The sequence below is a fragment of the Rhinolophus sinicus genome, chromosome 1 (assembly GCF_057876585.1).
Source record: "Rhinolophus sinicus isolate RSI-liver-muscle chromosome 1, RSI-T2T, whole genome shotgun sequence".
Taxonomy (NCBI): Eukaryota; Metazoa; Chordata; class Mammalia; order Chiroptera; family Rhinolophidae; genus Rhinolophus; species Rhinolophus sinicus.
In genome coordinates, this window is record NC_142501.1 from 170397480 (window position 1) to 170412746 (window position 15267).

The following is a 15267-nucleotide window of genomic DNA, read 5'->3' on the forward strand; positions in this document are numbered from 1 at the left end:
TTTCCAGGACACTGGATTAGTGCCTAATAACTTGACTACTTTAAACCACAGTCTGCCTGGAAAAGTTCTGATTTACACTTGTTGATTTAATTTAATTATTAGTAGTGTCCCCTTTCACTCATAAAAGTGTTCTGGGAAAGTTGAGGCTATGGGAGGTACCAGCAAAGGCTATTGCCAGGGTATCAGAAGGACCCCCTCCACCAGGATCCCAAGAATCCAGAATCATCACAACGTCGGTCTTCATTGGACAGATTTTTTCACTCCCCTCCACTTCCTGCCAGAATCCAGGTTTCATTCCTCCACTTCTAACTCCAACGCACGGTCCTGTGGGCCAGTTCATGACACGAGGACCTGAGAAAGTATATGTGGATCACCCCAAAACACTCCACCACATTCTTAAGTAGCAACAGGAAATGTCTATCTATCAAGGGGATTTTCTTGTCTTCCTCTCTTATGTGCTGATTTTCTTCCACCAGCTCGACATCCTGAAAGCAACAGTGAGGCACCATCGGTGGTGATTCAGTCTTCAAACAAATTTGCTGCATACAACCAGCACCACTATAAACTTGAGGCGTTTTGCTTCTCTTCAAATGTAACTTTGAATTCCTTCTCATTTTTCATTTAGGAAACCGTATTACCTAAATGATTGTGCCTTTGACAAAGGAAGCTTTATAGAAATACCATTTTTAGGTTACTGTTTTATAAGTTTGATACAAACATTTAAAAAATGGTTATAAAATTTTTTCTCACCATTTGGACTATGTATTATATGGTTACCCAACTAATAAAATAAATTAATTAGTTGGGAAACAGAACATGTTTGAGCAGAAAGTCGCACTTGGTTGTGTGCAGACTCTAGAAATCAGTCACAGAGTAGGGGCAACTTTCAGTAGGGAATGTACATTAGAATCATTTTCATTAGCATATTGAAGGTTGCTACAGCCTCCTCTGGCTTCTTTAATCCCTCCCTAAAAAAAAATCACCACAGCCTATTTATTCTATCTCTGAAAAGTTTTTCAGATCAATTTCCTCTCTATTTCCACAACCATTTTTTTCTTAATTAAAAAAATTTTTTAAATACGGTACCTCATCAGAATTCCTTTGGCACAACTACGTCACTACATTTCTGAAACAGATTTGATTATGTTACTTTCCTGATTATTCTCTTTCTCTTTAGGTCTATTGGCTCCATAGATGGGTTTTGCGGTATCTATGATCATCCATGTACTTGTATGTGAATTCTCAGTGTATGCACACTGAAGTTAGCATCCATCTTAGTATTTTTAACCTTTCTAAGAATAAAAAATGCTAATCCATAAACTATATTCCAAACTCCTTAGCATGGCTTCAAGGTTTTTCAAAATCAAATTCCACACTAGTCTTCTCTCCATTATATACCTTAAATTCCAGCCACTGTCCTCATGATAGGCTGGATAATGGCCACCCGAAATTGTCCACATCCTAATCCCCAGAACTTATAAATATTTTACCTTGCATGGCAAAATGGAATTTGCAGATGTGATTAAATTAAGGATCTTAAAATGGGAAGATTATCCTGGATTATCTGGATCCAATGTAATCACATGGATCCTTATAAGAAGGAGGCAGAAGAGTCAGAGTTAGAGGAATGTGAGAAACTGGAAGACACAGGCTGCTGGATTAAAGATGGAAGAAGAGGCCACAAGCCAAGGAATAAAGGCATCCTCCAGAAGCTGGGAAAGGCAAGGCCTCCCCTAGAATATCAAGAAGAACCTTGATTTTTAGCCCAGGAAAACTGATTTCAGACTTCTGAATTCCATAACAGTAAGAAAATGACATTATGCTGGGTTTGTTTTGTTTTTAAATAAATTTTATTGGGGAATATTGGGGAACAGTATGTTTCTCCAGGGCCCATCAGTTCCAAGTCGTTGTCCTTCAATCTAGTTGTAGAGGGTGCAGCTCAGCTCCAAGTCCAGTCGCCGTTTTCAATCTTTAGTTGCAGGGGGCACAGCCCACCATCCCAGGTGGGAAATGAACCAGCAACCCCGTTGTCCAGAGCTCGTGCTCTAACCAACTGAGCCCTCCAGCCGCCCCATTATACTGTTTTAAATCACTAAGTTTTGTTACAGCAGCTATAGAAAACTAATACGTTGATGTTCCACAAATTAAATAAGGCATACATTTTCCCACTTCAGAACTTTTGTTCATGATCTTGTATTTACCAGAAATGTCATTGTCTCCTTTTTTCTATTTGGGGAACTCAAACACATACGTGCAGCACCTATGTCACCAGCACTCCTGATCAACGCTGCTCCCTTGTGTGTACATACGCCTCATGTAAACCACTAGTATAACATTTAGACATGGCATTGTTATTGTTTGCAAACCTATCTTTCTAGATTGGAAACTTCTTGAGGGACAGGGCAATATCTTATTCTATTTCTTCGTAGGCTTCATAAAATAAATATTTGTATAATAAATGTTTTAAATGTGTAGTTATAAACCTTAGGTTGCTCCTGGAAGCACTTTGAGACTCATTTAAAAGTTAGGACAAGAAATGGGGATTGCATGAGTGTTCTCAGAAAAAGAATTGAACAGTGTGAGCATGGATATGCTTTCTAAGAGATTCCAGAGAAAGTTCAGAGATCTGAAAAAAAAGTCGGAATAATAAACATAGGGTAGGGGAAACAGGTGAAGGTGGTCAGAAGGTACAAACTTCCAGTTATAAGATAAATAAGTCCTGGGGAATATAATGTACAGCATAAACTACAGTTAATACTGTATTATATATTTGAAAGCTACTAAGATAGATCTTAAAAGTTCTTACCACAAAAAGAATTTCTAACTATGTGAGTTGATGGATGTTAACTAGACTAACTATAAATAGTACTCCACAGTATATACATATCCAATCATTATGTTGTACACCTTAAACTTATACAATGTTATATGTCAATGCTATATCTCAATAAAAGTGACAGAAAGAAAGAAATATAAAGAGAAACTATTAAAACAAAAGCTCATTGGAAACAGTGCTCATTGGAAGATATTTGTAGTCTTTAATATCTTAGTCCTTCATTTTCAACCTCTTATTACCAGGAAGATTCCACTGACTTTTTTTTCTAATCTTACTTCTGAGTAAAGGTTAAGTTGAAATTCTTGAAGCAATTACTTTTGATTTTTTAAAAAGATTTTTATTAAAAAAGTAGAGCTAACATACATTATATCAGTTTCAGGTGTACACCCTAGTTATTCAATATTTATATATCTACAGAAGTGATCACCACGCTAAGTCCAGCAACCATCTGACACTGTACCATGCTATCACAATGTTATTGACTATATTCCCCATGCTGTATGTTACGTCCCGATGACTTATTTGCTTTATACCTGGAAATCTGAACCTCTTATTCCCTTTCACTTTTCCCCCCTTTTTAAATTTTTCAATTACAGTTGACATTCAATATTATTTTATATTAATTTCAGGTGTACAGCATAGTGGTTAGACATTTGTATAGACATTTCATTTCAAATTGGAAGCAGGCTATAAGGGTAATAAAATAGTATGAACATCACTGCCAATTACAAGGTATAAATAGTAAATCAATATTCCAACTTAAAAAAATATTATAGCAGAAGAGGTAACTCAAGAGTTTATTTTTAGAAATATTAATTATTAAGCACTTATACCTATATTAACTAATTCAACGAATATTTTAAAAAAGATAGGATATAAATGCCATTATTCTTATTTATACTGAAAAAAAACATTTGAAACTCAGAGAAATCAAATTCCTTGCCAAACCGCACAGCTGGAAAGATGTAAAACAGAAAAGAAGCTCAAGACTTCACTTATTTATTCATTTAATACTCAAATATTTATTAAGAGAATACCATGTGCCATGTACTGTTGCAGACACTATGTTCCAATCCAGATTTTTTTAAAATGGATGTGACTCATAATCCTAAAAGCCTTACACCTCATATAGTTATAATATGCTCGGCTATCATGGACTGTTAGGAAAGATGGAGGGGGTATTGCTATAGGATTCTTGTGCATTCATGTGGCACTGTAATAACATCTCACATTAAGATACCTGCAATAGTTTATTATTTAGTCATGAATTGCTGCTAAATTTCTATTTTATATATAACAATTTGTAGCCCTTCACTGCGGCATACAAAACTCCTAGTAGTTAAGCAATTAGCCTGAGATAAATCAATTTCCTAGTCATTTACATCAGAGTCTCAAACTATGCAAAAGGGAGGGAATCCATCTCAAAAAAGTAAAAAATAAATAAATAATAAATAAAAAAATGGAAGGAAAAAAGGAAGTTAGAGTCCCAATACTACACATGAAAGATAGATAAGAAAAACAAAACAAAACTAAAAACTCTCTTCTGTGACTGTAGCGGTAATAAATTAACTAAAATCACCTATTGGTAAAAAGAAATAAAAAACTTAGAAACAAACATGGTCAGCATAAAATTAGTGTCTGTGTTGTAGTAATAGATACTGCTGTTAAAACACATTTTTTGCGGGAAACGAGTAAACTCGTCATATCGCCTCTAGTTGGAACCGACAAAAATTTTGCAAAGTAAATAAACTAAAACACTGAAAGTTTCATAGAAAAATATCAAATAGATCTAAAGCTATGAATATTTTACGGAAAGTCTAATTTTGGCGAGAAAATGTCAAAAAAAACCCCGCGTTACGACGCAATTTGGCGGGAAAATGCCCGCTTACAAAGTGTTAAATAAACCAACCTGTTTCTTTTTAATATTAGAAACAAACTACCAGTTGAAGAGAGAAATCTTTAAAGGTCCAGTCAGCTTCAAAATGATGGATTTAATAATCCCATCAATTTCTCCTCATCAAGCAATCATGTAATTGTACATCAATTTCAGCACACTGTTGATAGGGGCTTTCCAAATTGTTGGCTAGTTCCACTATTACATCCCCAATGGAAAACAACACAGTGTAGAAGACAAGGGAGAGGGGAAAAACAGAAATTTGTGAATACCACAAACTTAAGTATAAAGAGGAAAGGGGTATGGGGGGGAAATCTACACTTATACCTATTTATCTCAACGCAGAAGAGGGAAAACTATGCAAATCCAAGGAAAGAGAGATAGTTATAACCTCTACCACCTTTCAGAATTGAGATGTGAGGATTTAGCTTGAGAGATACAATAAATACAAGAGAAGAAAAGGCAGAGTTAAACGCCTCTCTCCAATTTTTGTGGTTGTTAAATCTAATAAAGGACAACAAAGATAATAAACTAAAATATATTTCAAACATATTTCCAAAAGTATGATTATTTGAAGACTATCTTTTGCATCATACTTCCATTTTTATATTTTTACCATTCATTCCCTTCAGATACCTATAATTGGGCTAAAAATCTGCAAAAACGGTACATGTGATATGTTGCAATTAGGATTAAAGCAAAGAAAGAAAATGTGCATCTGTTTCGGACAAAGTGAAAATTTTCAATACACAATCCTGAGGTGGTTTTGTGTATCCCCTTATAATTACAACCACAGATATGAGGTGTGATAAAAAAAAATACAGTGAATGTTTAAATTAAAAAAAACAAAAAAAAACATTATCACAGTAAAAGACACATTACCATTAATCCCCTCAAAATACTCCCCGTCGCTTTTAATACACTTATCCCATCGGTCTTGCCACTTTTTGAAGCAGTTCTGGAAGTCCTCTTTCAGGAGTGTCTTTAGTTGTGCTGTCGTGGATGCTTCGATGTCCTGAATTGATTCAAAATGTTTACCTTTCATGGTCATTTTGACTTTGGGGAAGAGCCAGAAACCACATGGTGCCAGATCTGGTGAAAAAGGTGGATAAGGGCACACCATAGTGTTTTTATTTGGAAGAAATTGCTGTACCAGAGAAGTGATATGTGACATGGAGCCTTTCCCGCTGTGATCACAAAGTATGGTAAATGCTGCTGTAGACTGCCATCCAACGCAAAGACAGGGATCTTCAATACAGGAAGTGGCGCCTCGAACCTTAGTAACAGTGTGTGATAAGTTTCAACTTGTTTGGTGCAGTCAGTTGGGTGTGAGCTACGGTTGAGAGAAGGTGTGTTTTAAAGTGTGTTGTAAATCATCCCCCATCATGACAATGCTCTGTGTCAAACATCGCTTCTGGTACATCAATTTCTGTCAAATAAAAACATTACGGTGTGTCTTTATCCACCTTATTCACCGGACCTGGCACCATATGATTTCTGGCTCTTCCCCAAAATCAAAATTATTCAGGACATTGAGCTAGCCACAACAGTACAACTAAAGACACTTATGAAAGAGGACTTCCAGAACTGTTTCAGAAAGTGGCAACAACGATGGGATAAGTGTGTTTGAAAAAAGGGGGAGTATTTTGAGTGTGATTAGGGCAATGTGTTTTTTACTGTAATACTTTTTTTAAATTTAAACATTCACTGTATTGTTTGATCACACCTCATAGTAAGCCCAATCTGGGCAACAGGTGTGTTCCTAGTAGTATTTGGCAGATGCTAATCAACGATATCATAAAACATTTATAATATGTTGTAAAGAAGAGCCTGAATAAAATTATGTATATTATGACTTCACGTTCTCATTTTATATGTATATACATACATATAAAATGATATTGATACAGAAAGAGTGGATATGCACCAAAATACTAAGAGTAATTATCTCTGAATGTTGGTATTATCTTCCTTTTTCTTTCTGCATTTAATATTTTCCTACAAAGACTGTATATAATTTAAGAAGGGTGTAGGTGTAAGAAGAAAAATTCCCTCCCAAAAGAGTACATTATGAGAGAGGAATCTTATATTCAAAATAGTGGTCAAGACACAAAGGTTTTCAAACTTTAGCATACAAGACTCTCTTGGGACACTTACTGAAAAATATAGATTCCTGGGCTCCATCCCTGGAGTGCACCCCCAAATCTATATGTTGGACCCAAGGTGATTCTGACCCATAAAGTCTAAAGAGTAACCTTGAGAAATGCAGCTTTTGGGAAAAACTATAACTTGAAGGATCTACAGATTAACAGAGAAAGGAGAGAACTTTCCAAGCTAAAGGAAAAGCTTGAAGCTGCACGTGCTGGGGACTGGGAGAGTGAGTGTTCTGATGCACAGTGAGGTCTCAGGAAATTTGAGTCAACCAAACTATGGACCTGAGGGTTCCTTTAGAGAATAGTTGGAAACTGGGCAGGTTTGGAAAGGTAAGGTAGGTACATAAATTTCACTCAAGTTTCCCACCCATATTGCTGACACCAATCAGCAATTCCCTGGTTTCTTCAATTTTTTTTTTTTAAATTAAATTTATTCAGGTAACAACGGTTAATAAAATTACATAGATTTCAAGTGTACAATTCTATAATACATCATCTATATATCATATTGTGTGCTCACTACCCAGAGTCAGTTCTCCTTCCATCACCATATATATGACCCCTTTACCCTCTTCTACCACCAAAATTTGATTTCTTCTATTTTTATCCACTTGTTTTCCAGGAACTGAGTCTAACTTTTCCTTAAACATTTCCAACAGTAATTTTCATTTTTATGACCCTATTAAATATTTTCTACTCTCTTAGGAACTCATTCTTTTATCTTTGCATATGCTGCCAGTCAATTAAAAACCAACCACCAGACATCAACGAAACACAGAAACAAAATAAATGTAAAAGTCCCCTACTGGGCATCTATATGACTCAAGAGTATAAGAAATCACTATCTTCCCTATCATATTAACTGTTGAAAAAAGATATGGGATTTTCCAATAAGTAATCTGATCTTTCACTTGTGTCCATAAATTTTCAAGTGAAAAACTGTTCCTAACTTTAACCATTTTAAAAGAAATTTTTTAAAATTAAAAATGAATAATTTGGGTTTTAATGCACAATACAAAGCAAAATAATTTTACGGCTAACAGACTTTAAAGAACAAGCATTCATTTTACCGATGACAACCATTTCACACCCTGATTGCTCTAAAACACACACACACACACACACACACACACACATCCCCAAAGAAAAATAAATTACATTTCAGTTGGAAAACGCCCCTCAATATTTTACATCCCTTAAAGTAGGTGACAGTAAATGGTTGTTGTGAAAACTTGATTTTCAAATAAATGGAATCCAAAAAGCAAAAAAAAAAAAAAGAAAAGCAATTCCTTTAAAATTAAGAATTTACCAAGAATTGTCCTATTCCATTACAAAACTATGGTGCATAAAGATTACTACTGAAAGTGAGGCCACATAATGTATTTCTATTGATATTATCTCAGCAGAAAGGGAATTCAGAGATTGTAATGGGGAGAAACATAAGCTACTTTCAGTTGACTGGGAGTAGTTTTCAGAAAACCCACAATTCAATGAAGCAGATGCTAAGTCTGATAAATACTGTTGCAAACTTAATGTGCTTTCTCACTCCTAGAATGCCTTTGTTGGTAAGTTAATGTCAAAATTCCATTTTATAAGTGGCAATTTTAGTTGTGCAGAAATAACATTTTTTTTTTTTTCCTTTTCATGTCTTTGCGTTACAAACCGATTGTGACAGTGCTTTAAAGTCGGATAGACCCGGCTCAAATCTCACTTTGCCACCTACATTTTATAATTCATGTACTTTTTTAACCTTTGTTTTCTTGTACATAAAATAGAATTAACATCTACCTCATAGTACTGTCATAAGCATTATTACAAGGAGCAATTGTATATACAGAGAAGGAAAGACATACTGGTGGGTTACACCTGAAACTAATAAAAATAAATAAATGCATAGCATTAGACTTAACAAAGAAAAAAAATGATGGTGGTAGAATTTCTCAAGGAGTGGAATGTCTTTTGATTAGACAATAAACCACAGGGAGTGGTAAGGGACAGTTGGAAGATAAAGAATACAAAACTGCTCTGAATAATAAAGTGAAAAAGAATCTTCAGATTTTACAAGGAGCTAAAAGGGAAAGACAAAAGGGATCCTGATACAGAAAAATGGTGGGGAGAGAAAGGAGAAGATGGTATAGTAAGATGGAGTGAGGCTGTGGCCCAATCAAAGGACTGACAAGAAGTGCCCTGTGGCCAACCAGACTCTTAATAAAACAAGGATGCCCAAAGTTCTATTCTAAGGTCCCTCCGCTCTTGTATTCTAATATAAATCTGCCACAATTGCAACCTCTCCTCCATCAAAAAAGAAAAAAAACGATTGTTAGATAAAACTATCTTGTGTAAAGACAGCTGTCTTGAGTAAAGTCTTATTAAACGTCTGGTAAATACAACTGCCTTGTGTGAAGCGGTGTTTCGAGGAGATTAAGGAATGCAGGCTGTGTTCCAGATTTGAATTTACACAAGGTGATGAAAAGGGAACAGCTATAAGAGATAAGACACTAGCAAGCAGAAACAGAGAAACAATGCAAGTGATATCTGGAAGAAAATTAAACTCCAGAGATATTGGGAGAGGGAGATAAGAAGCAGGGTTTGTTTTATTTAAGTAAAATAAATAGGACAGAGTGACCCAGTAGGCTGGAAGAGTAGGGGAAAAGCCAAGGCTGCTAACATCTGGTTAATTACTTGGCAGGCAGTAAATGTCAGCTTTTTCCCCTTATAGTAAAGGATCATATCAGATACAAGTGTTTTAATGCTTCTTACAAATATCAGGGGAAAGAGGCAAACTTTTAAAAGTGAAACAAAACTAGCATGAAGTTGTATTTTATGTAAAATAGTCAACCAAAACTGCAGAAACTGGTACATATGGGGAGGAGGAGGTAAGGGGAAGACCTATCTTCAGGAAAAGCAGGAATCTGTCAAAACCACATATAACTTCACAGCATAACTAGACGACCAAAGATTTTCCATTGTGCCTAATCGGGGAATGTTCTGATTTTGAGGAAGGCAATGGAACAGTTTGGCGGGGGAGTTAAATAGAAGGCTTAGAATCAGCATCTTTTCTGCAGTATGAATGCTGAGGCCAGTTCCCTTTTGAAACATTCTAGCAACACTATGGCCTTGGCAAATACATGATGAATTATTATGCTACATTGTGTTAATGAAAAAGGTTAGACATTCATGTTCAGATACTAGAGAAACTTAACTGAAACTTTTCCATTTTGCAAGGTATTATACAAAAAAGAGAGCAAGAAAAGGCTAAACGCAGTTCCTCGGTAAACAGGTGCTGCAGGACCAAGCAAGGTGCAGCCGCTCCCTTCTCCCAGGAAGGCTCATAGGACCCAGCAGGCAACTGGATCCAGGAGGAGGGTAAAGGCACGGTTCATCACAGCGGTTATTAGTGTACAGGTGCCGGCATTCGTTCCATTTAGAATGCCAAAATAGAAACCTATGGTATCTCCGTTTGAAACAAATCAAGGGAGTCTTCGTCAAACTGCAATTCCCTTATTACTACTGAGAAGCTGGGGTAGTAAAGGGGTGGCAGGGAGCCTCCCACAGGCTTACGCGTCTACCAGGTGTAGTCGGTTTTGCACTGCGTCGGCTTCTACAGAGACTGTGACTTCCACCTGCGAGCAATCTCCCCAGAGAGTGGAGACTCATACCCAGCTGGACCGCTCCCCGCTGCGCCCCAGACACCCAGGAATTGCTCCGGTGGGTGGTCCAGAGTGTAAGCCCCAGTTCCTCTCCAGAACCCTGTACCCACGAGGAGCCAGCCTCCCTGCCCTCGGCCAACAGCCGCATCCACTCCCTCCTACCGTAGCTCAAGATCCTTGCTCTGGCTCGTTCCTTCCGGGCGGGCGGGCGCTGAGAGGCGCAGGCACCAGGGCCGCTATTTGTAAACACGCTCCACGTGCGCTCTCCCTATCCATTTGCATGCCGCTCTCCGCATCTGAGGATGCGCAGCTTTTTCGCAAACCCTCAGGGGGTGCGATTTTTATTCTCCCTGAGCGTAGAATAAGCCTCGCCCGCAGATCCTGGGAGGGCCAAGACTCGGTGAGCTTGTACCGTCCCCTGCTGGTCCGTGAAGCAGTCCGGCGGCTGGAGCAGGCGGGCCATTAACTAAACCCACGCTGCACCTGGAGTCGCAGCAGCGGCCGGCCCCGCCCCTCTCCTCCCTTCCCCTCCCCTCCCGCCCGCTCGCCAGAGACTCCGCCCCCGGGCCGCGCGCGCTCGCCAGAGCAGGCCCCGCCCCCTCGCCGACATAACGTTCTTGCGGGGGCGCGCGCGTGCACCCTAATCCCCCGCCTTCCGGCTCCGCCGGCGACGCTTGCTCCTCGCTGCTGCCGCGCCACCAGTGTCAGCCTCCCTCCAGAGACTCCATTTGCTCTCAGGGCGATCTGGCCCCTTCGCAGGCAGGCGGAGAGCATGCCCTCGGTTCGCGGACTGGCGTCCCCTGGGCCAAACAGCTGCTTGCTTGATGGCTGGCTGCGGCGGTGACACCCTTGTCGCCAGCGGCCACGGAGGAATCCGGGCTCCCTCCGCGTGAGCAAAGACGTCCCGCGCTCCGGAGCTCGCCCTGCAGGGAGAGGCCCTCGCTTACACTGCTTCTCTCTGACCTCTTAATTTCAGGAGGTAGGCAATGCAGGTCCCGCTGTCACTCCAGATAATGCCTAAAAACATTATTTGTCGTACTTAGCCATCACATTTATAGGAGGCGTTAATTTTCTCAACATAGTTTCAGGAAAGATGTGGGTAATGCCACAGACCCTGATATTGAAAAAAAAATGTTTTTGGTATTTTTCTTTAGGTTTCGGAGGCTCCGAGTGCCTATACAGCCCCCCCTCAGGAACTACAGTACTTCTGTTGGCCCATCGAGGATCATCCTTTACCAGGATTATTGTATCATCATCATTACTGAACCTTCCCCATACCCTCTACCATGAGTTCTGATTTCTACCATTGGAATTTTTTGATGTTTTATTTAATCATGTGACACCACCTCTTTTCTACCCTTTTTCTTTTCCACTTGCTAAATACATTAAGTATAAGTTTGTGTCGTTAGAGTACAAAGTTTTCTGCGTGTCCCCTTTCACCTTATTTGCACCATTCACTTCTGTACAGCCTACCTTACTTTGCTTGCTTATGATTTCCATAACCACTCACTTGTGTAACCTGTAGCAGTCCTTGCCTGGAAAAGGCAGCATTTTATACAATACACTGCCTGAAAAAGAATAGTTAAGGGATGAGTTTTCCCATTATATTTTCCGATATGTCACATTTGCAAGTCTTCTCTTAAATTATTTATTCCCCATCACATTTTCCAAAGCCAAGAACTTCACCTGTAATGATGGCAAGAAGAATTAAATATGCAATAAGACTGTTTTAGAGACATTGCTGGTACAGTATTGGTTGCAGTTTCCATTGAGATTGTAGTTCATGAAAAGAAACTAAATCAGGAGGAAGAAATAAGTTAGGGTTAATTGGAGCTAGTCCTTGTTGAAGGAGCTTTGTAAGTTTTAAAACAGCAAAGTGAAGAGTCACATAGGCCTTGCCTGGCAATTGGCCAGCACATTATCCATCTAGGTCCTATGGGGATGGGAGAGGGATTTTAGAACTCCATTTCTGGTCTTACTGTGTTCAAATCTAAGTTGTTAAATATCTTGTTCTAGTCATCACCTGAAACATTAGACATTAAAATGTTGGGGAAACGTAAGCGTGTGGTGTTGACAATTAAGGACAAGCTTGACATTATTAAGAAACTTGAGGAAGGCATCTCTTTCAAAAAACTTTCTGTGGTGTATGGGATTGGTGAGTCCACGGTTCGTGATATTAAAAAGAACAAAGAAAGGATAATAAACTATGCAAACAGTTCAGATCCTACAAGTGGGGTATCCAAACGTAAATCTATGAAGTCATCAACATACGAGGAACTGGATAGAGTTATGATAGAGTGGTTTAACCAACAGAAAACAAATGGGATTCCAGTGTCTGGAACGATTTGTGCAAAACAAGCTAAGTTCTTTTTTGATGCTTTGGGGATGGAAGGTGATTTTAATGCATCGTCTGGCTGGCTAACTCGTTTTAAGCAGCGCCATGGTATTCCAAAGTCTGCTGGTAAAGGAACAAAATTAAAAGGAGATGAAACTGCTGCCAGTGAATTTTGTGGTAACTTTCAGGAATTTGTTGAGAGAGAGAATCTACAACCAGAGCAAATTTATGGTGCTGATCAAACTGGATTGTTCTGGAAATGTCTACCATCAAGGACATTAGCTCTTGAAACTGAGCAAAGTACTTCCGGTTTTAGGTCAAGCAGAGAGAGAATCATTATTATGTGTTGTGCAAATGCCACAGGTTTACACAAACTTAATCTTTGTGTTGTGGGAAAAGCAAAAAAACCCCGTGCATTCAAAGGAGCTGACCTTTCAAACCTTCCTGTCACTTACTTCAGTCAAAAAAGTGCATGGATAGAACATTCTGTTTTCAGACAGTGGTTTGAAAAATACTTTGTGCCACAGGTACAGAAGCATTTGAAGTCCAAGGGGCTTCTAGAAAAAGCAGTGCTTCTTTTGGATTTCCCCCCAGCACATCCAGATGAAGAGTTGTTGAGTTCAGATGATGGCAGAATAATCGTGAAATATCTGCCACCAAATGTCACAAGTCTAATTCAACCTATGAGCCAGGGAGTTCTAGCCACGGTAAAAAGATATTACCGAGCAGGACTTCTCCAGAAATACATGGATGAAGGAATTGACCCAAAAATGTTTTGGAAGAACTTGACAGTATTGGATGCAATTTATGAAGTATCAAGAGCTTGGAACATGGTAAAATCAAGTACCATAACAAAAGCATGGAAAAAACTCTTCCCTGGCAATGAAGAGAATTCAGGTATGAACATTGATGAAGGAGCCATTTTAGCAGCTAACTTAGCAACGGTTTTACAGAATACAGAAGACTGTGAACACGTTGACATTGAGAATATTGATCAGTGGTTTGACTCACGGAGTAATGACTCCAGCTGTCAGGTGGTAACTGACAATGAGGGTGCTGAGGACCAGTCCAGGCCTGCTGAGCAAAAGCCTTCCAGTAAGACTAGAAAGACAGAACTGAATTCAGAGAAGCACATTAGCCATAAAGCTGCACTTGAATGGACAGAAAATTTACTGGATTATCTAGAACAACAAGATGACATGCTTCTGTCTGATAAACTGGTGTTACGGAGGCTTCGAACGATAATAAGAAGAAAACAGAAGATCCAAAATAACAAAAATCATTGATAGTGCTCTTAAGGGTGTCAGTGTATTTGCATCTTTGTGACTTTATCTTCAGTGCAACTTAATTATCTTGCTTGAAGTGCTATGGATTTCAAGGCCAAATATATTTTATAAATGATTTTAGGATTAGATGCCATTTTGGATTACTTCAATTACCGCTCTTTAATGTCGATTCTATACATAAGCATTGACATGTAACTTGTCTATCTTCTGTTTCTAATCTGTATTATACTAATTAGATCGTAAGGTACTTATGGCCGGGATCTTGCACCTGTTTTATGCCTCAGTTTCATTGTGTCTAATAGAGGACCATGCACACTATGGGCAATCAATAAATCTTACTTAAATTGAATTTTTATGACTTTCTCTGAACTTCAGTTTTCAAATTGAATTATGTTGGGGATAAGTGTCCATTTCCATGATTTTCCAACCTAGTGAAAATTTTAGTACTCAGCAACGATCATGCTTGAAGTATTTCACTGTGAAAGCAGAGAACTGCAGGAAAATAGTCTAAAGCTTTAAGTATGACATTCTATACCAACAGTATTTGGGCACTCAGCAGTTTAGATGGGAGATCTCTCAGTATAATGAAGGAAGAAGAAATAGGTTAAAATGTCCCCAGGGCTTACTCTTTACTTTTATTCCATCTGGCAGTAGGGAGAGTTCCTTCATAGTTGTGGAAAGAATGCCAAACTTGCTCCAGAAAAATAAATTTCAGTTCCCAAACCATTGTTGTTAGAAGAGGTAAGGGTTAAATTTTATCTGTCATTTTGATCCTTTATTAGTATAGATATGTCAATAGTTTTTTCTCTCTAATAAGCTATTTAATATTTATGTAACACCTTTAGCTTACGAAGTATGCCATTTTCTTTCACATAGCATATTTTTCACATAGCATATTTCACATAGCTATTTCTTTCACAGAGCATATTTTTCATGTAGCTATTTTCCACATAGCATGTATTTCTGTGAGAAATACTGAGACTATAGCATACATATAATTTGTGGAACCATCACGTGAACAATGGACTGACATTAAACAGAACATGAGAAAGGCACTGTAGAATAGCGTGGGTTGCCGTGTGACCATGGGCAAGTTACTTAATCCCTCTGTAA

General features: G+C 38.4%; 2 protein-coding genes across 2 annotated transcripts in view; one reads left to right on the plus strand and one right to left on the minus strand.

Moving 5' to 3' along the window:
• The window catches only part of FAM13A (family with sequence similarity 13 member A), a 284523-nt gene extending 273543 nt beyond the window's left edge, over positions 1–10980 (minus strand). The window contains exon 1 of the mRNA XM_019741111.3: positions 10696–10980. The gene's annotated coding sequence lies outside the window, so the exon portion shown is untranslated. The remainder of the gene's footprint in view (positions 1–10695) is intronic.
• A 184-nt stretch (positions 10981–11164) lies between these two features.
• Positions 11165–14503, plus strand: TIGD2 (tigger transposable element derived 2). The gene is made up of 2 exons (XM_019741160.2): positions 11165–11512; positions 11688–14503. The coding sequence occupies exon 2, from the start codon at positions 12577–12579 to the stop codon at positions 14152–14154; it is 1578 nt and encodes a 525-aa protein (XP_019596719.2). The 5' UTR covers positions 11165–11512; positions 11688–12576; the 3' UTR covers positions 14155–14503.
• Positions 14504–15267: the final 764 nt, after the last annotated feature.